Genomic DNA, 20,023 nt, shown 5'->3' on the forward strand with positions numbered 1-20,023 from the left:
TGTGACTCTGCCCTGGGTGACCTTGCTCTGGGTCATTCTGCCCTGGGTGACCCTGCCCTGGGGGACCCTGCTCTGGGTGACCCTGCTCTGGTTGACCCTGCCCTGTGTGACTCTGCCCTGGGTGACCCTGCTCTGGCTCATTCTGCTCTGGGGGACCCTGCTCTGGGGGTCCCTGCTCTGGGTCATTCTGCCCTGGGTGACCCTGCCCTGGGGGACCCTGCTCTGGGTGACCCTGCTCTGGTTGACCCTGCCCTGTGTGACTCTGCCCTGGGTGACCCTGCTCTGTGCGAGTCTGCCCTGGGTGACCCTGCTCTGGGTCATTCTGCCCTGAGGGACCCTGCCCTGGGGGACCCTGCTCTGTGTGAGTCTGCCCTGGGTGACCCTGCTCTGGCTCATTCTGCTCTGGGGGACCCTGCTCTGGGGGTCCCTGCTCTGGGTCATTCTGCCCTGGATGACCCTGCTCTGGGTGGCCCTGCTCTGGGTCATTCTGCCCTGGGGGACTCTCCTCTGGGTGCCCCTGCTCTGGGTGACCCTGCCCTGTGTGACTCTGCCCTGGGTGACCCTACTCTGGGTCATTCTGCTCTGGGTCATTCTGCCCTGGGGGACCCTGCTCTGCGGGTCCCTGCTCTGAGTGACCCTGCCCTGGGGGACCCTGCCCTGGGTGAACCTGCCCTGGGTGACCCTGCTCTGGGTGACCCTGCCCTGTGTGACTCTGCCCTGGGTGACCCTGCCCTGGGTGATCCTGTTCTGGGTGACCCTGCTCTGGGGGTCCCTGCCCTGGGGGACCCTGCTCTGGGGGACCCTGCCCTGGGTGACTCTGCTCTGGCAGGGGGGTTGGGCTCAGTGATCTCTGGAGGCCACTTCTATGACTCCTAAGGTTCAGTGATTCTGTGTCCAGGCCTTCTGCTGGCAGGAACTGTGACACTGAGGATCCTGGAAGCCTTTAGCCCAGAAGGAGAGGGAGAGGAGGATGAGCTGATGAGCTGAGCTGACCCTCTGCAGAGGCATGGACCATGGGTCTGTCTTTGGATACTCAGTTTGCTTTCTGTCTCCAGGGCCATCAGACACATCCTCAGGAGACCCAGCTGGGGTACCACATGCCCTCCCCCTGGCAGGGACCTGCCTGGCCACTGGCAGCAGTGGTCAGACCCAGCACCACAGGAAGCACCCTGTCCCCACATGCACTTGCAGCCTGGCACTCAGGGAGCTCCTCCGTGGCCTCATGTGCCAGCTGGAGGGATGGAGGCCATGTCTGTGACTGGCATGGTGGTGCCAGGGGCAGATGGCATGGCTGGAGTGCCTGTGGGGTGTAGGCTGATCCCAGCCCACTCCATGAGAGTGACTCTCCCCTGGAAGCCTCACGAGGTGGCTGCCTGCACCTGAGGGGCAGTCCCACGGGAGGCCAGACCTCCGTTCTGCAGCGCTGGAGAGGTCACCATGCTGAGCACCACTGAGCCAGCCTCCTGCTGCCAGCCCTGCTGGCAGGAGTGCAGGGCCCCGGGGTGCAGGCAGCCCTCCAAGTCCTGCAGCCCCAGCGTGCCGCCGCCGGGCTCCGAAGGGCAGCCGGGCTCCTACAGCCAGGACAGCAGCAGGGCAGCAAGCCCCAGGCCGAGGGTGAGGACGATGAAGGCCACAGCTGCAGCCCACAGGGCAGGAGCCTGCCCCTTTGCCCATGCTGGGGCCTCTGCTGGGATCATGTTGGTGAGGTTCAGCATGTAGCCCAGCGTCCAGCCAACGTCAGCGCTCCCTGCCTGCCCAGGGGGAGAGGAGACAGGAGGTTAGCCCTGGGCCACCGCCCTGGCACGGCCCAGCTGGGGCATGGGGCACAGAGGCCTTTCACAGCACCCTGTGGCTGCCTCTCCTCCCCTGCAGCTGCCTGCAGCCTGGGCTTGCTGCCTACCTTCATCTGGAAGGAGATGTCCTTCCAGCTGCTCTCGTTGAACTTGTAGGCATCCAGGAGCAGGGTGAGGATGTAGTTGGCATTGGCACAGTACTTGGGCAGCCTTGCAGGACTCTCCTGAGGGTAGCTGGCAGACAGCTGGGGTGGGGACGTGTTTGGGGAGGAAGGGAAGTTATTTGCAGGCAGTTTCCATACAGGGCTAATGTCCTGAGGACTGCTGCACAGGGGCTCTGCATTCACCAGCAGCCAGAGGAAGACTGCTGGAGCAGGTTGGAGCTGTGCACACAGGGCAGCTCCTCTGAGGAGGTCTTGCCCTCCCCATGGCAACAGGCAGGCACACTGGAGCCTCAGCTTCTCCCATCCCAGCCCTCTCGTGCCAGGAGCTCTTGCTCTGTGCCCCATGGTGGTCCTGGCACACCTCTTGGCCTTGTCCATCCCCCATCTGACCCAGAGTTGTGCCGGCAGCTGACTCTCCTCTCACCATCCTGCGGTGCTGCAGACCCAGCTCCAGCTCCAGCGCTGCAGGGGAGACTTTGCTGCCCTCACCCACCCTGGCTGCCCCTTTCCCATCGCTGCATGAACAAGAAGGGTCCCCACAGGTGGATGCAGGGTGGTCCCTACCCCTGCCCCAGGACCCCTTTGCTCATGGAGCCTCCCTCTGGGACGTACATCTTCCCAGCTCCTGCTGCAGAAGCGCTGGATGGTGTCATTGGCCGTGCCCAGCGGCTGCCCCTCGGTCAGGTTGAGGAACTTGAAGTTGTAGTAGAAGGCAGAGAAGGCCTGGAAGGCAGGAGGCAGGGATGTGCTGAGCTCCAGCAGGGACCCCTGGGCAGCAGCTCCTCTCTCCCTCGGAGCAGGGGATGGGGCTTGGCTCCGTGTCTCAGCAGAGGTGATGACCTGGGGCGTCAGTGGCTCCAGCAGCAGCTCAGGTGCAGGCAGGGCCTGGCCTGGAGGCTGCTGGCTGAGCTGCTTGGGGCTTGGGGCCTGGCCAAGGTTTCGACTTGGGGTTGGCTGTTTCATTACCCTGGTCCCATGCCCATGGGCAAAGCAGCTGGCAGCAAGCCCTGGGGTGCCCTGGGGCAGTGGCACTCTGGGAGCTTCTTGCCCCTGTGTGGGGAGGAGACAGTACCGTGGGGCAGGTGGGGACACCACAGCAGTGGGGACACCACAGCAGTGGGGACAATGCAGCACTGAGGACACCACAGCACCTGGGGACAGCACAGCAGCGGGGACACCACAGCACCAAGAGACACCACAGCCTGGGCACATCTCAGCCCAGGGACATCTCAGCCCGGGGCCAGCACAGCCCGGAGCCATCTCAGCCTGGGGCCAGCTCAGCCCGGGGCCAGCTCAGCCCGAGGTCAGCTCAGCCCGGGGTCAGCTCAGCCCGGAGCCATCTCAGCCCGGGGTCAGCTCAGCCCGGGGTCAGCTCAGCCCGGAGCCATCTCAGCCCGGGGTCAGCTCAGCTCGGGGTCAGCTCAGCTCGGGGTCAGCTCAGCCCGGGGTCAGCTCAGCTCGGGGCCAGCGCAGCAGCCAGGGCCAGCTCAGCCCGGGGTCAGCTCAGCCCGGGGTCAGCTCAGCTCGGGGCCAGCGCAGCAGCCAGGGCCAGCTCAGCCCGGGGTCAGCTCAGCCCGGGGTCAGCTCAGCCCGGGGCCAGCTCAGGCCGGGGTCAGCTCAGGCCGGGGTCAGCTCAGCCCGAGGTCAGCTCAGCCCGGGGCCAGCTCAGCTCGGGGTCAGCTCAGCCCGGGGTCAGCTCAGCCCGGGGTCAGCTCAGCTCGGGGTCAGCTCAGCCCGGGGCCAGCTCAGCCCGGGGTCAGCTCAGCCCGGGGTCAGCTCAGCCCGGGGCCAGCTCAGCCCGGGGCCAGCTCAGCTCGGGGCCAGCTCAGCCCGGGGTCAGCTCAGCTCGGGGCCAGCTCAGCTCGGGGTCAGCTCAGCCCGGGGCCAGCTCAGCTCGGGGCCAGATCAGCCCGGGGTCAGTTCAGCCCGGGGTCAGCTCAGCCCGAGGTCAGCTCAGCTCGGGGCCAGCTCAGCTCGGGGCCAGCTCAGCCCGGGGCCAGCTCAGCCCGGGGTCAGCTCAGCCCGGGGCCAGCTCAGCCCGGGGCCAGCTCAGCTCGGGGCCAGCTCAGCTCGGGGCCAGCTCAGCCCGGGGTCAGCTCAGCCCGGGGCCAGCACAGCCCGGGGTCAGCTCAGCCCGGGGTCAGCTCAGCTCGGGGCCAGCTCAGCCCGGAGCCAGCTCAGCCCGGGGCCAGCTCAGCTCGGGGTCAGCTCAGCTCGGGGTCAGCTCAGCTCGGGGTCAGCTCAGCCCGAGGTCAGCTCAGCCCGGGGTCAGCTCAGCCCGGGGCCAGCTCAGCCCGGGGCCAGCACAGCCCGGGGCCAGCACAGCCCGGGGCCAGCACAGCCCGGGGCCAGCGCAGCAGCCAGGGCCATGCAGATTTCGGGGGTGTGTGTCAGGATTTGCCTTACGATGAACTGGCCCCGGACCGGGGGCTGGTAGACACCATCGAAGGTGCAGTCCCGGCTCTGGCCGCAGGCCGAGAAGTTGAAGAGCTTCCTGAGGGCGGCCAGGCAGCCGCGGGCGTCCCCGCTGCCCTCCAGGGTGACCTCGGCGTCGGGCAGGGCCGGGCGCTCCGTGCAGGGGCTGGTGCGGAAGGACGACAGCGAGATGTTTTCATGGTAGCCCTCGGGGTAGCAGGGGTGAGCGACTCGGCTGCTGGAGGCTGACTCCTGGGGACAGCAAAATGTCAGCCTGCAGCCTCCCCCAGACCCCCTCGGCGGGCAGGCTTCACCCAGCGCCCCCTGCACAGCCACTGCTGCAGGCACCTCCGAGCCCTCCAGCACGGAAAGACCTTCTCCTGGTCCTGCTGGCCACCTGCAGCCCCAGCCTCAGCCCTCTCCCACAGCAGAGCAGTGCTAGGGCCCCAGCACATCTCCCCCCTGTCTGGCAGCATCATGATTTGGGCAGTGCAAAGCCCTCTCCACCCCAGCTCCAGCTTTATCTCTGTCTCCAGCCCCAGCCAGGGACACCCCCTGGGACCCTCCAGGTTGTGCAGCACCAGCAAACCCTTCAGGCTCACCATGGCTGCATCTCCTGCCAGGTGCAGGGCCATGCAGACCCTTTTCCCCTCTGACTTTCCAGAAGGGGCCTGAGAAAGCTCTCTGGGTCACTCTGCTCAGGTCTGTGCAGCCACAGAGCAGCTGAGGTTCAGGGGGTGCTGTGGGGCTCCTGTGCCAATCCCCTCCTTAAAGCACAACCAGCTGCTCAGGGCCTTGTGCCATCACATTCTGAGTACCCCCAAGGATGGCAACTCCACATCACTCCTGGGTCCTATTCCAGTGTCTGAGCATTCCTACTGGGAAAATCTTTTCCCCTGGATTTGTTTGGCAGCTTGTGCATGCCAGCCTGTGCCCACTGCCTCTTGTCCTGGCACTTGGCAGCTCCGAGCAGAGCCTGGTGCTGCCTTTTCTATACCCTGTGGGAGGCAGCTGAGCAGAGCCAGATCTCTCCTGAGCTGCCCCTTCAGAATAGAATAGAATAGAATAGAATAGAATAGAATAGAATAGAATAGAATAGAATAGAATAGAATAGACCAGGTTGGAAGAGACCTTCAAGATCATCAAGTCCAACCTATCATCCAACATCACCTAATCAACTGAACCATGGCACCAAGCACCCCATCAAGTCTCCTCCTGAACACCTCCAGGGATGGGGACTTCACCACCTCCCTGGGCAGCACATCCCAATGGGCAATCACTCTCTCTGTGTAGAACTTCTTCCTAACCTCCAGCCTAAACCTCCCCTGGCACAGCCTGAGACTGTGTCCTCTTGTTCTGGTGCTGGCTGCCTGGGAGAAGAGACCAACCCCCACCTGGCCACAACCTCCCTGCAGGGAGTTGCAGAGAGCAAGAAGGTCTCCCCTGAGCCTCCTCTTCTGCAGGCTAAGCAACCCCAGCTCCCTCAGCCTCTCCTCACAGGGCTGTGCTCCAGACCCCTCCCCAGCTTTCTTGCCCTTCTCTGGACACCTTCAAGTCTCTCAATGTCCTTCTTGACCTGAGGAGCCCAGAACTGGACACAGGACTCAAGGTGTGGCCTGAGCAGTGCTTAGCACAGGGCACAAGGACTTCCCTGCTCCTGCTGGCCACACTCTTCCTGATGCAGGCCAGGATGCCCTTGGCCTTCTTGGCCCCCTGGGCACACTGCTGGCTCATGTTCAGCTGCTGTCACCCAGCACCCCCAGGTCCCTCTCTGCCTGGCTGCTCTCAGCCACTCTGCCCCCAGCCTGTAGCACTGCCTGGGGTTGCTGTGGCCAATGTGCAGCCCCTGGCACTTGGATGTGTTCAGTCTCCTGCCCTTGGCCTCTGCCCATCTGCCCAGCCTGTCCAGGTCCCTCTGCAGAGCCTCTCTACCCTCCAGCAGATCAACTCCTGCCCCTAGCTTGCTGTCATCTGCACATTTACTGCTGACTGACTCAATGCCCTCATCCAGATCATCAATGAAGATATTGACCAGGCTGGGGCCCAGCTCTGCTCCCTGGGGCACACCACTGGTGCCTGGCTGCCAGCTGGCTGTGGCACCATTCACCACCACTCTCTGGGCTCAGCCTCCAGCCAGTTTCTAACCCAGCTCAGAGAGCTGCTGTCCCAGCCATGGGCTGACAGCTTGGCCAGGAGTTTGCTGTGGGGCACGGTGGCAAAGGCCTTGCTGACACTGTTTCTGCTTCCCAAGCTTCCCTCCACACCTGCCTACTGTGCTCCAAGGGCTCTGTGCCTGCCCTCAGTCCCTGCTGCTGCCTCTTAGTGTATGCATTAAGAAGCCCTTGGCTGGCATCTTGAGAGCAGAGCCAGCCCCCCCAGCTCCCCTCTCACCACAATTAACTGCTTTGCCAGTCTCCTCAGCATCTCGTTCTGCCCATAGCAGAGGTAGCTGTGGGTGTAGATGCTGTAGCTGGACCCATACAGGGTGAGCCTGGAGGATCCATTCCGGTTCAGCCCTGGACCTTCGGGCACGAAGCTGATCTGTGTGGATGCTCCCCCGAGGTCCAGCGCCCCCAGGAGGTTGGCTGCCTCTGGCCGAAGCCAGGCGTGGGCCCGGGGGGAGTACTGCCCAGGAGAGAAGCACAGAGTCACAGCATCAACAAGGTTGGCAAAGACCTCAGAGCTCAGCAAGTCCAAGCTGTCACCCAACACCTCCTGACAACTCAACCATGGCTCCAAGTGCCACATCCAAGCCCCTCTTGAACACCTCCAGGGGTGGGGACTGCACCACCTCCCTGGGCAGCACAGAGGCAGAGCAGTGCCAGGCTGGCCTTGCTTGCCCTGAGCCAAATGCTCAGCCTGTGGCAGCCCGGGGGTGGGGGTTCTGCTGTTGGCCCCACAGGTGCTTGGTTCAGTCACTGCCACATGCCAGCCCCTGCTGCCTTTCCTGCCCAGCCAGCCCTGCCCTTTGCCAGTGCCAGAGACAACACAGAGCGAGCTGCCCAGCAGGCAAGGTGTGCCAATGTGCTCTGGGCTCACGTGGTGCTGAGGCTCTGGTGCCCAGCCCAAAGGGAGGATTGGAGGGGCTGCTCCTCCTGAGGAGTGGGCTGCAGGGGTGTGAGGGGAGGGACAGAGAGCCTCCAGCAGCCTGCTCAGCAGCCTGACAGTGCCAGCACTGCTCTCAGGTGGGGTAGAGGGTGGCAGGTTCCCTCAGACTGGCACACAGAGCCCAGACTGGAGTCTCCAAGTGCCACACGGAGATGAACCTTCCCAGGGCAGTGAGACAAAGGCCAGCAGGAGCAGACAGGGCTGCAGAGCCAACCTTGCTGTCCCAGGAGACCACATGGTGCAGAGATGTGCCCTTAGCTCTTAGCAGAGGGCCTCCCACTCCTGAGTTCTCCTCCTCTTTCACTCTAGCAAGCCAGAGGAGAGCTGGCTGCTTCCCCTGGGCCCAGGAGATGAGCCCTGGGCTTGCCTCCTGCACTGAGCAAGCTGAAGGAAGATCAGAGAAGCTGTCTTAAGCAAGGAGTGTATCACAGTATCACTAAGGTTGGAAGAGACCTCAAAGATCATCGAGTCCAACCTGTGACCCAGTGCTTCACCCTGCTCCTACCTTGGTGAAGGAGCCCAGCAGGTAGTTGGTGGTGATCCAGCCATAAGCTGCTTCCTCCTCTCCTGTAAGGATCTGAGCCCCTTTGAAAGCCACTGGGTACTCTTGCATGGTTTTGGTGACTTCAGCCAGGACTTGATCAGCTGCTGAGCTGTTCTGTTCCCTAGGGAGGACTCAAGGGTCAGGACACATCTCCAGCTACACCAGCACTTCAGAGGAGACACAGGGAGACAGTCTGGGTTGGTTTTCTTTCCCAGTTCCACCCACTGCAGTGTCTGCAGCAAGCAGGTTGTGTGGCAAGGCTGCTTGCAAGAGCTGCTGGTGCAGCACAACTCCCATCTGTCCAGCCTTGGCTCCACAAATCTTCCCTGCAGTGCATCCCAGGCACACACAGCCCTGCCAGGCCACCCCTTCCCACCCAAGGATCTTTGTAGTGCTAGAGGCCAGAGGGGGACTGTGCTGCAGAGCCAGGTTTGAGCATCACACACTGGCTGCACCCAAGCCAGGGCTGCCTGCTGAGCTTGAGAGAGTCCTCTGGGAAGGGGCCAGCCTGTTTCAGAGCTCTGAGTGGGGAGGGGGCTCTGGCACGTTTGCTGAAGCAGGTGACCTTCAGGCTGTGACCTTCAGGCTATGGCCTGGCATCTTCCCAGGGAAGGGATCTGGCTAGCAGGGCACAGGAGTTGTTAGGTATGTACAACCATAAAACCAAGAACCATGACAGCAAGGGTGGATTGAGAGAGAGCTAATGTAGGCAGGTGAAAGGTAAGGGCAGGTCCTGCACCACCTTTTTGCTTCCTACCTCTGCCCTGCTCCCCACCAGCACCCATCCACCTGGGCAGATGGCACATCCCCTGGTGGCACCTCAGCTCCCTTGTGTTGAAGCAATAATGAAGAGCAAAGAGGGAGCTCTGAGCAGCACTTGGAGCCAGGCATGCAGCAGCATCCTGGGACGTGGGGGCCCTGGCTGCCAACCTCTGAGCAGCTCCTCTGTGCCAGGGCTCAGGACAGCTCAGTCACCCATGTGTCCCCAGCAGGCTGCCTGCTCCCCAGGGCTCAGTCACTTGGTCACAGCAGCCTGAGAGCTGGGAGCCCTTGGAGCCTGGCCCCGGGCAGGCCCTTGTGTCCTGGCAGAGGCTCTGGGCAGCTCGGTTGCTGCCCTGTGCCCCACAGCGGTACCTCAGCAGCCTCATGCCTGCCGTTGCTCCCAGGTAAGCAGGGACATTCCTCTGCTCTGCAGCAGGAACAGCCTCCAGGCCTTGCTCCAGGCACTCCCTCAGGGAATCCCCTGCTCCGGGGGGGTTGCTGGCGTAGCTGGAGATGCCCTGCCCTGGAAGAGAGTCAGGCTGGGACAGGCCAACAGCAGCAGCTGGGGACAGGGGGCTGGGAGCAAGAGGGCACAGGGCAGTGAGGTCTGACACCTCTTAGCTACACAGGGTGCACCCCCAGGGTGTCCTAGTCCCCTGAGATCTGACTCACTGTGGCTTTTCCCCCTCTCCTGTGCCTCCAGCAGTGTGCCCAGCTCCGTGGCTGGCACCTTGCCCAGGCAGGACAGCAGCTTGGGCAGTTAGGGGCAGTCCAAAGTGGAGAAATGAAAATCCAGAGTCACACCAAGGAGCTTCAGTCCCACCAAACCTGTGGGCACCGAGGTCCCTCCAACCATGAGCAAAGCCAGTGGGGAGTCAGGGACCCCCCCTGCCCGCAGCTGGGGCTCCCCCACCCTGCCTGCAGTGACAGCCCACGGGGCAGAGCACGGCCAGAGCTGTAAGAGCAAGGTCCTCCCACCTACCACATTAAAGAGCCCCTGCCAGGGGGATACTGACCCTGGACATCACAGGCCAAGGTCTGGCTGACCACACCAGTGCTGTTCTCCTTGTCTGCATCCCACTGGTAGACAAAGAGGGAGGTGTGGGACGAGCCTGCATCAAACACCATCCCATACTGGAAGGCAAAACCAAAGCACCACGCTGGGGGCACAAGCAGCAGCCTGCCCCTGGGCCCACCATGGCTGTGCCAGGGCGGTGGGGCCAGAGGATGCCCCCAAAGCCATCTCTCCAAGGTGCACTGTGGCAGAGCTGAGCGGTGGCACCGGGGCCCTGGCATGGGCAGCTGCAGGAGCTTGGCATTCCCCCTCTGAGGCTGTGCAGCAGTGCCAGCTCACAGACATTTCATTGCCCATTTCCTCATGCTGCTTTATTTTCTTTCTTGGTCACACCCCTCGGGTGTCTACACCTGCCCCACCTTGGGGCAGCAGCTCCCACGTGCCCCCAGGGCTGCCCCCAGCCTGGGCTCAGCTCTGTGCCTCTCCATCTCACCCTAGCACCCTGCCAGCCCCCTCCCAGCAGCCAGGGTGGGATGGTGAGCTGCAGGAGAGGGCATGGGGAGGAGCCATGCTGCTGGTGCTGTGCTGTGAGTGGGTTGGGACGGGCTGGTGGGAGCTGGCATGAACAGAGGCCGCATGGAGATCTAGCACCCTGTGCTGTGGTGCCCTGGCAGGGCAGCGGGAGTGGGACAGGGTTGTGCTCCCAGGCAACCTCCTCAAAGCACAGCAAGCGCAGAGCATGGTGTCTGGTTTCACAGGAGGCTTCCCCAGCCCTGCCTTGGGGGTGTCCAGGCTGTGTTTCTCTTGCCTGCATCTTGAGATGGGTAGAAACCACCCTCCCAGGTACCACCCAGCTACCCCGCTCAGCCCCTGACCCCAAGGGCAAGCTGCTGCCCTGAGCACCTGCCCGAGGCTCTGCAGGCCTTCTTTTGGGCTCACCTTGACTGTGGGTGGCAGGGGGACATCTTCAACCCTCACCAGGCTGAGAACAAGGGCAGTGATGGAGAGTGCCACCAGTGCCCCAGCAACGGCCCTGCCGAGGTGCTTCCTGTCAGCAAACATCGTGGTGGAGGCTCCTGCAGACACAAGCCCAGGAGAAAGGTGGTTGGACAGCACCAGCTGGGAGCAGTGCTGCCAGTGAGAGCTGCTCTGGGAGGTGTCCCCAGGCTGGCACTCTCTCCAGCTATGGACCTCAGAAGTCCTGCTGGACAGCTGGATCCTCCCCTGGGAAAAGCAGCATCAGGCTAAGATAGGGGAAGCTGGAGGAAGAGGGCTTGGGCTGCCTGAGCATCCTGGCACAGCTGTGGTGGGCTCTGGTGAGACCCAGGGCAGCCCTCCAGGTCTCACCACCCACTGGGGTTCAGCTCAGCACTGCTGGGAAGGATCAGGACCAGGAGGAGCCAGGGAAGCACTGCACAGAGCAGAGGGCAGCAGGGGCAAGTGCAGCCCCCCTGCCGGCGAGGCTCTGGGGAAGGGGAAGTGGTTTGATGGCCAGGACAGCAGCAGGGGCAGCTCACCTGCACTCCCAGACCTGCTCCCAGCTCCTTGCCAGCCCTTGCTGTGGCTCTGGGGTCCTCAGCTGCCCGCAGCAAATCCAGCTCAGGCTTGCCCTCTATGCCCTCTGGACGTGGGCACTGCTTGCAGATCCTTTCCCCATTGCTTTCCCTCAGACCTCATCAGCCTCAGGCAAAGCCTTCCACATCAGCTCTCCCTCTCACCTCTCTATTTATGGCTCAGTTTGGTGTCTTCTCCACACCTTATCTTCAGGCAGTTAGTTCCTCCTCCTCCTCCTTTGAGTGCAGTCACTCACAGGAGCCCTGCAGCAGTGAGCACACACTTCTCCTTTTAACCCTTGTCCTCTGCTTCTTCCTCCTTTCACTCCCTCCTGGGCTCGCCTGGGACAGAAATAACTTTGTGCTAGCAGCTGGTGGAGTGCCATGGCCTGGCCTGGAGCGAGGGCAGGCTGATGAGGTGCTGGTGATGCAGCTGGTGCTAGGCTCTGCTTATCTCACACTCAGGACCTCTCAGCTTCTCACCCCAGCCAGCCCAGAGCCAGCAGGCTGTGGGGCACAAGAAGCCAGGAGGGGGCATGGCCAGGAGAGCTGATCCAAAGCAGCCAAAGGGATGCTCCAAACCACAGGGCACCATGCCCAGCACAGAGGCTGGGGGGCAGCTGGCTGGGGGCTGCTGCTGGGGAGCTGGCTGGGCACTGGGCAGCAGGTGGTGAGCAGGGGCATTGGGCACCTCTTGGGTTGTGTACTCTGCTTCCCCTCGCAGCAGTCTTGTTCAACATTATTTTCACAGATCCATTGAACACTTTGGCTTGGAAGGGACCTTCAAGGTCATCCAGTTCCAAACCCTCCCCCCAGCCCAGCTTGCCCAAGGCCTCATCCAGCCTGGCCCTGAACACCTCCAGGCAGGAGGCAGCCACAGCCTCCCTGGGCAGCCTGTGCCAGAGTCTCCCCAGCCTCACTCTCAACAATTCCTTCCTCCTCTCCACTCTCAGTCTCTCCTCTCCCAGCTCAAAGCCATTGTTCCTCAGCCTGGCACTCCCAGCCCTTGGCCTGGAGCCCTTCAGGTCCTGCAAGGCTGCTCTGAGGTCTGCCTGGAGCCTTCTCTTCTCCAGGCTGCACAGCCCCAACTCTCCCAGCCTGGCCCCACAGGGGAGAGCCTCCAGCCCTCTTTCTCCTTCCTTTCCTGTGCTGCCAAACTGTTCTGCTCTTAACCCACACATTTCAGTTCTTTGTCCCAGTTCTCTCCCCCTCTCACTGTGCTGGGGAGCAGTGCAGGGCTGTGTGGTGCTGAGCTGCCTGCCAGGCTGGGCCACAGCACACTCCCACACCTCTGCTCCACCTTTCTCCTCATCAGGCTGAGTATTTCCTTCCCCAGCTTCCACAAGGTGTGAGAGCTGAGTGGGAGGTTGCAGTGCCCTGCCCTCATCCACATAGGTAGGTGTCTCTCTGAGATGGAGAATCAGGCTGAGGAAGAGGATGGCCCTCACTGAGCTCTGCCAGGGCCCAAGGGGACCATGGTCCAGCTGAGACTGTGGTCACCTCTTCCCTGTGTGTGACCCAGCCTTGAGCTGCTCCTGGGCTGGAGGTCCCTGCAGACATGGGGACCCTGAAGAAAGCCAGGACAGAGAGGAGGACTCAGGTCCTCACAGCCCCCAGTGCCACCACAGCCTCCCAGTGCCCCCAGCGTGCTCAGCACAGCCCAGGCACAGCCCCTGGCACCCTGCCCTGGGACTGGGGGTGCTGCTGGACACGGGGATCTGCTTCCTTGGGCCATAGAGTGAAGCTGCTCCCTGCTGATTCACCTCCCTGATGAGAGGCTGCCAGCAGGGTGACCTCGATGGAAAGCTTCAGCTCCCTGCTGCCTTATCTCAGCTGAGTCAGCGAGGCCGGGAGGGGAGTTCTGGAGAAGCCTCCTCACGTGTGGCTGGAGGGATGGAGCTTCCCAAGGTCCAGCTCTCTGCCCTGCTAGTGCCACCCTGGGCTGCAGCAGTCCCTGGGAGCTCTCTGTCCCAGGCCACACTGCCTGCAACATGCACTGAGCTGGGTGCTTGTGCCCTCCCCTGCTGCCAGCCAGCCAGGGCTGCAGCCCAGCCCCTCCTCTGCTGCTCTGCTGGTGCTGGCACCAGGCTTGTGTGACATCTTTGTCAGCAGTGGCACTGAGGCTCCCTCAGCAAGCTCACCAACAACACCAAGCTGTGTGCTGCAGCAGCCCTGGTGGGAAGGATCCATCCAGGGGGACCTGGGCAGGCTGCAGAGCTGAGCCCAGGACAACCTCAGGAGGTTCAACAAGGCCAAGGGCAAGGTCCTGCAGCTGGGGCAGGGCAATCCCAGGCACCAACATAGCCCTGGAATCTGGGTCTCTGTGCCAGGCTCAGCCCCTGGGCAAACCTACTGCCACCAGTCTGGGTGAAACCCAGCTCAGATCAGCCCTGGTCCACTGGAGTGCAGACCTTGGTGGGACTGAGCTGGCACTGCAGCAACAGGCATGGTGCATGGCAGGGGCTGGATGGGAGTACCCCTGGTCTGCACCCAGCCTGCAGCTTGTCCCAGTAGGAGGCTGAGTGCAGCTGTGGTCAATGCCAGATGCAAGCTTTGCAGTGCTTCCAGGGCCACCACAGTGGCTTCTGAGGCCTGGGGACTCCTCGTGGCCATGGTGAGAGGAGGAAGGCACTCAGGCAGCTGGGCTGAGTGCTGGCTCAGGGACACAGGGCCTCAGGGTCCCAGGTTTGGTCTGTGGCCCCACCTCAGAGATGTGGTCCCTCAAAGAGCTGTGCTCATTCCAAGAGGGTCCTGGAGCAGCCCTGGTGGTGTGGAGCTGAAGGAGCCCTCAGCCTCCCAACTTCCCTGAAGCCTGTCCTAGGAAGGATGGCAGGACCAGCCTCAGCCCTGCTCCTGGGGTGGGCACCAAGCTGGTGAGAGCAGCCTGTGGGCACCTCTGAGCAGAGCACAGGCAGCTGGACCTGCTGGGGCAGCAGTTCTGGAGAGATGTGTCCACTCCCACACCTGGCAGCCACGAGTGGGGCCAGGAGCCCTTCATCCACCTCCTGGGGTCCTGAGCCTCCACCTCCCTCTGGGGAGGGCATGGGCAGGTGCAAAAGCAGCAGAACCAGTTCCACCAGCACTGGCCTTGAGCAGAGGGCTGCTGTGGGTGCTGAAGGCCTGCCAGAGACACTGCAGCTCTGGGTGGGTGGCTCAAGGACGCCCTGGTTGCAAGGGAGCTCTTCTGCTTGCTGTGGCTCTCCTCCCAGGTCCAGTCTCAGGCTGGAGATGAGGAACAATTCCTTTGCTGACAGAGTGGTCAGGGACTGGCACAGGCTGCCAGGGAGGTGGTGGAGTCCCCATCCCTGGAGGGGTTCCAGGAAGTGGCCATGGCACTAGGGGCCATGGTGGCTGTGGTGGTGCTGGGCTGGTGGCTGGGCTGGATGAACTTGTCCAGTGGTTCCTCCTTGGAGCCCAGCAAGAGCTGCAGGGCTCTGAGCTCCCCTGGCTGAGGAGAGCCAGGGAGCCCCACTCTGCCAGCACCTTCTTCCTGGGGCCCATGTGCCAGGGCTGAGGCTTGGCTGGCAGGGGCAGTGCCACCTGGAAGGAGCTGAGCTGATAAGTTTGATAAGCACTGAGCTTTACCCTAGATAGTCCTGGGCCAAGCCACTGGAAATGGCCTCAGCACTGTGTTGACAAAGCTCTCCCTGCAAAACCTTCAGGGCAGCTACAGCTGGGGCTGGGGGGAGGCAGAGCCTCTGAGCCTCCCTGGGACCAGGAGAACCTCTTCCCAAACTGCAGCATGTCCCCAGCTCATGGCACCCCCTGTCCCACCCACACCTGCTCCCTTCACGGGGTGCCACAGAGGCCTCTTCATTAGCTCATTAGGTAATTACTGAGTGTTTACCTCCTGCTGCAGCAGGGGCAGGACACAGCCTCTTCTCCCCCCTGCCTGGCACTCCAGGAGGGAGGATGCTCATGCTCATCCCTGCCCTTCCCCTCTCCTAGGTGGTGCTGCCCTGGCTGGCCACTGGCAAGCTGAGAGCAGCCTGGCTCCTGCCAAACACAGACCAGCCCTGAAGGTCCCTCAGATGACCCCCTCAGAGGGGTCTGCTCAGACACAGGCCAGGGCTCAGGGCAGGGTGGTGCCCAAGGGTGGAGCAGTGCAGGACCTGGAAGGGCTCTGCTGTGCCTGGCCCACAGCAGCACCACTCTGAGTCTTTGGTGTCACAGAACCACAGAAGGCTGGAGAGGACCTCTGGAGCCCATCCAGTCCAACCTCCCTGCCAGGGCAGGGCACACAGGGCACATCCAGGGGGGGTTGGAAAGTCTCCAGAGCAGGAGACTCCACAACCCCTCTGGGCAGCCTGCTCCAGGCCTCCAGCAAAGCCTCCCTGGAAGGAAGCTTCTCCTCCTGTTGAGGTGGCAGCTCCTGGGTTCCAGCTGCTCCCCACTGCCCCTGCCCCTGGTCTCGAGGGGCCCCAGCCCTGTTTGCCTTCAGGGATGTGCTCTGCTGAGAGCAAAATGTGCTCTTTGCTCCTACCTGATAAAACAGCCCAAATGCCTCATTCTTCTGGCTGCAGGTGGACAAAGCTGCTGTGGAGGAGTGTGGCCAGAGTACACACACACCCCTGTTTGGTCTGCTTCCCACAAGCATTTCTTTGTCTGTGACCCTCAAAATGACTCTCTGAGACCCAGGAGGAAGCTGCCAGGCTGCTGCAGGCTCTGCAGGCTCTGAGCCCAGCCATTGCTGCTGGTCAGAGGGCTGCCTGTGGTCATCGCTGTGGGCTGTGTGTGTGAGGTGAGGTCACCTCCCCTGCTGACAGCTTCCCTGCGCCTTCTGCAAGGCAAACAGCCTGACTCAGGCCCAGAGGAGAGTCTCTCATTTCCAGTTCCTGCACCATGAGCTCACCCCAGCTCTGCTCACAGGAGCTGCAGGCAGTGCCCTGTGCAGGTCCCACGTCTCTGGGTGAGCTGCAGCTCTCCCTCCTGTCTCCCACTCCCCCTCCAGCAGCACTCCAGTCTTGCTGTGGCTTGTCCCAGCAGGGTCCAGCTCCAGCCCTCCCTTCCAGCCTGATCCAGCAAGGCTGCTGGAGTTGGGACTCTGTAAAGCTGCCTTTGGGATGCTGCTCCCAGCTGGCACAGAGCACACCAGGACCTTTCCTGCTCCCCACCGTCCTTCCCACTCTGTATCATTCTTAAGCACACCCTGACTGGCCTGACTGTGCCCATCTTGGTGCCACCTCTAGCTGTGGGTGCTATGGGCCTGAAGCATGCCTGGAGCTCAGCCCTTGTGCCAGCCATGGGCACTGCAGTCTGCTGCCCTGCCCTGTGCACAGCTACAGCCCAGTGGGCACTGCTCCCAGGGCAGAGCTCTCTGCCATGGTGCTGGGATGGGGCTTAGCACAGCACCTGCCTCCTCCTGGGATCGATGACAGCAATAAAAGCATCAATGAGGCTGAGGGGGGAGCCAGCTGAGCCCAGTGTGCCTGGGTACAGGCACCAGCTCCCTGCTGGCAGCAGGATAGGTGCTGCCCAGCACTGAGGTGGTGGTCCCAGTGTGTGCTGGGCTGGAGGAACATGGCAGAGGGAGGCTCCAGGGGGTTCAGGCTGTTGGTTGTTTGCTCACCTGGGGGTGAGAGCACTGAGGGTGGAGACAAGGTTGGGGTGACCTGGATCAGGTTCACAAGAGCCCCAGGAGCTCTCCTCTGTCCCTGGGCATCCTGAAGGATTTGCCTTCCTTAGGTCAGGGACCTGATGGAAATGAGGATGAACATCCTGAGGGCAGGATTTCCCCTGTCACAGGAGCTCCTGGGAGCAGCATGAGAGGCAGGCTGAGGCAAGCAGCTCTGGAGATGCTTGGCTGCCTCCAGAGTAATCAACAGGGCCATAAGGAAATGGGGAGAAGGTGAAACTGTGACGTGCTGGAGGAGTCCCTCAGCAAGCACTGGGGGATGTCTGCAGGAGACCAGGAAGCCCTTTGGCTATGGCAGGTCTCCCTTGGGCTGCCAAGGGTTCAGGGCTCTTGCACCACAAAGTCCTGGGAGCAAGAGGCAGCAGAGAGGCAGCTCCTGGGCAGTGATCTGAGAGGTTCCAGCCAGCCTGGTGATAAAGATCTCACCTTCCCTCTCCTGAGCCAGGCCAGTGCCTAGAAGACACAGCTGGGTGAGCCTGGCTGTGGAGCTAGAGGCTTGCCTGGGAATGCACTCAGTGCGGGAAGGTTATCAGGCAGGAGAAAACCCAAGGTGTGGGAGGCTTGGCCACTGGTGTGTCTGGAGACCTGCCTGCAGCCAGCAGCTCCTGCTGGTCACCTGCTGGTGCCTCAGCTGCAGCCCAGGGCACAGCAAACAGGAGGCAGAGGCTGGGGCACTAAAGTCAGCCAGCACCCAGGGAGCCAGCCCTGACACCTGCATTGTCCCTGCCTTCCACAAGGGAGAAGCCAAAAGGGAAACCCACCTGGAGGTGTTCCTGGGTGACCTCCTGGAGGGGACCCTGCCCTGGATGAGCTTTCAGTCTGTGACCTTGGTGGCTTGCTCTTGACTTTACAAGCCTCTGTAAGGTCACAGAACCACAGAGTGTCAGGGGCTGGAAGGGACCTCCAGAGCTCATCCAGTCCCAGCCCCCTGCCAGAGCAGGAGCACCCAGGGCAGGGCACACAGGAACACAGCCAGGCAGGCTTTGAATCTCTCCAGAGAGGGAGACTCCACAACCCCTCTGGGCAGCCTGCTCCAGGCTCTGTCACCCTCACAGGGAACACATTTTTCCTCCTGTTTCCATGGAAAGAGGCTCCACCACCCCTGGTTTGCTGCCATGTGTGTCCTGGCCACAGTCCCCAAGTCCTTGAGCAGCAGAGATGCAGCAGAGGGCACAGGGTGGTGAAGGGCAGGTTAGTGCCCTGGAGATGGGAAAGGAGATAGACACCTCCTGAGCACCCAGGGGTGAAGCTGCCTTCTGCTCTGGTGGGTGGTAAGCATCTGTGGGCTGGGTGAGTCCAACCTGCAGGCACCTGGGATGGGCAGAGGGGGAGCAGGGAGGGTGACAGTGGCCAGAGGGAGCTGGACAAGGGGAGCTCTCCAGCTGGGCTGGCTTCAGGCAGGCTTGGGGAACCCCTGCAGAGAGCAAGGCTGGAGAGTTTCAGCCATGGAGAGCAGGTGGTGGATGCCCACCCACAAACCTGAACCCTTGGGGGCTAAAGAGCTCAGTAAGCCCCAGGCAAGAGCTGCCAGGGGTGCCAGGTGCCCAGCACACTCCAGGAACCTGCTCCATGGGCTTGGCACCACTGCTGGAGCCTGGCTGGGTGGAACACCCAGCACCTTCATCATCATCTTCCTCAGCCCCCTGGATGAAGGCACAGAGTGGACCTTCAGCAGGTTTGCTGTGGTGACACAGAGCTGGGAGGGGTGGCTGACACAGCAGGCTGTGCTGCCACCCAGCACCACCTGGGCAGAGTGGAGAGCTGGGCAGAGGGGAACCTCCTGGAGTTCAACAAGGCTAAGTGAAGGGTCCTGAGCCTGGGGAGGAAGAGCCTCCTGCAGCAGGACAGCTGAGGGGAGACCTGCTGGGAAGCAGCTCTGTGGGAAAAGCCCTGGGAGTCCTGGGGCACCATGGATGACCAAGAGCCAAAGTGCACTTGTGGCCAAGGAGGCCAAGGGCATCCTGGGGGGCATCAAGAAGAGTGTGGCCAGCAGGTTGGGAAGGGTCTTCTCCCCCTCTGCTCTGCCCTGGTGAGGCCACAGCTGGATTATTGTGTCCAGTTCTGGGCTCCCTGGTTCAGGAAGGAGCTTGCTGGAGGAGGTACAGAAAAAGGCTACAGAGATGCTGAGGGGATTGGAACCTCTCTGTGGTGAGGAAAGGCTGAGGGACTTGGGGCTGTTTGGCCTGAGGAGGGATCTGATCAGTGCTGATCAATGCTTCAGGGGTGGCTGTCAGGAGGATGGGGCCAGGCTGCGTTCAGCAGTGCCCAGGGACAGGACAAGACACAGACTTGGACATTAAAAGTTCCATCCAGACCTGAGGAGGAGCTTTAATCTGAGGGTGCCAGAGCCCTGGAGCAGGCTGCCCAGAGGGGTTGTGGAGTCTCCTGCTCTGGAGGCATCCAGAGCCCACCTGGCTGTGTTCCTGGGTGCCCTGCCCTGGGTGCCCTGCTCTGGCAGGGGGGTTGGGCTGGGTGCTCTCTGGAGGTCCCTTCCAGCCCCTACCATTCTGTGATTCCCAGTCTCTGCTCAGCACTCACATCTTCCTCTCTCCCCCCAGGAGTCCTGGGGGATGGCAGCCTGTGATGCCCTGTGCCCCACACTGCTGGGGAGGTACCATGGGGTCACCTCCTGTGAGGCAGAGGGTTCCCAAAGTACAAACCCTGCCTCTTCCCAGAGCTTTGGGGCAACCAAAGGACAAATCTGCCTCCCAGCACACCCACAGGGGTGGGCTCCCAGCAGCTGATGCCATAGGGAGCTCAGATGCTTGTGCTCAAGAGGCTGCTGCTTGCTGGGGAGGTGCTGGGGGGCTCAGGTCCCTGGCACACAACTTAACAGGGAGCTGGAAGGGACCTGGGCTTCGACCCACACCTCACAAAGCCTCATCTGAAATGTGGCAGCTGCCAGCCAAGCTAAGAGCCAAAGCCACCTCCCCCAGCTGAAATGGGACTGTGCTGGCATCTGCCTCAGGAAGGCTTTGGAGGCATCTGGCCCAGGTTTGCAGGGGTTAGTCTCAGTGAGGATGTGAGGCAGGCA

The 20,023-nt window shown here is 62.1% G+C and overlaps 1 protein-coding gene across 1 annotated transcript; it reads right to left on the reverse strand.

Annotated features, from left to right (window-relative positions):
• Positions 1 to 453: 453 nt before the first annotated feature.
• On the reverse strand, positions 454 to 11,638 carry LOC137454165 (ectonucleoside triphosphate diphosphohydrolase 8-like). Its single transcript, XM_068164107.1, has 10 exons — positions 11,319 to 11,638; positions 10,741 to 10,877; positions 9,803 to 9,866; positions 9,159 to 9,309; positions 7,986 to 8,145; positions 6,764 to 6,997; positions 4,364 to 4,624; positions 2,570 to 2,680; positions 1,901 to 2,038; positions 454 to 1,751 (listed from the first exon to the last, which is right to left on the reverse strand). Exons 2-10 carry the CDS (start codon positions 10,861 to 10,863, stop codon positions 1,572 to 1,574), a joined length of 1,422 nt encoding a protein of 473 aa, XP_068020208.1. The 5' UTR covers positions 10,864 to 10,877; positions 11,319 to 11,638; the 3' UTR covers positions 454 to 1,571.
• Positions 11,639 to 20,023: the final 8,385 nt, after the last annotated feature.

This window comes from Melanerpes formicivorus, unplaced genomic scaffold (assembly GCF_026170545.1).
Source record: "Melanerpes formicivorus ecotype bairdi unplaced genomic scaffold, bMelFor1.0.p_v2 SCAF_77, whole genome shotgun sequence".
NCBI classification, from domain to species: domain Eukaryota; kingdom Metazoa; phylum Chordata; class Aves; order Piciformes; family Picidae; genus Melanerpes; species Melanerpes formicivorus.

Bases quoted from the DNA above. Each gene is read 5' to 3' on its own strand.
- LOC137454165 (XM_068164107.1), bottom strand. From the start codon at position 10,863: ATGTTTGCTGACAGGAAGCACCTCGGCAGGGCCGTTGCTGGGGCACTG. The intron at 9,867-10,740 runs GTGAGCCCAAAA...TTTGTCTACCAG, and splicing joins CCCTGCCACCCACAGTCAAG to TGGGATGCAGACAAGGAGAA. The intron at 6,998-7,985 runs GTAGGAGCAGGG...TCTCCTGGGCAG, and splicing joins TGCTGGGCTCCTTCACCAAG to TACTCCCCCCGGGCCCACGC.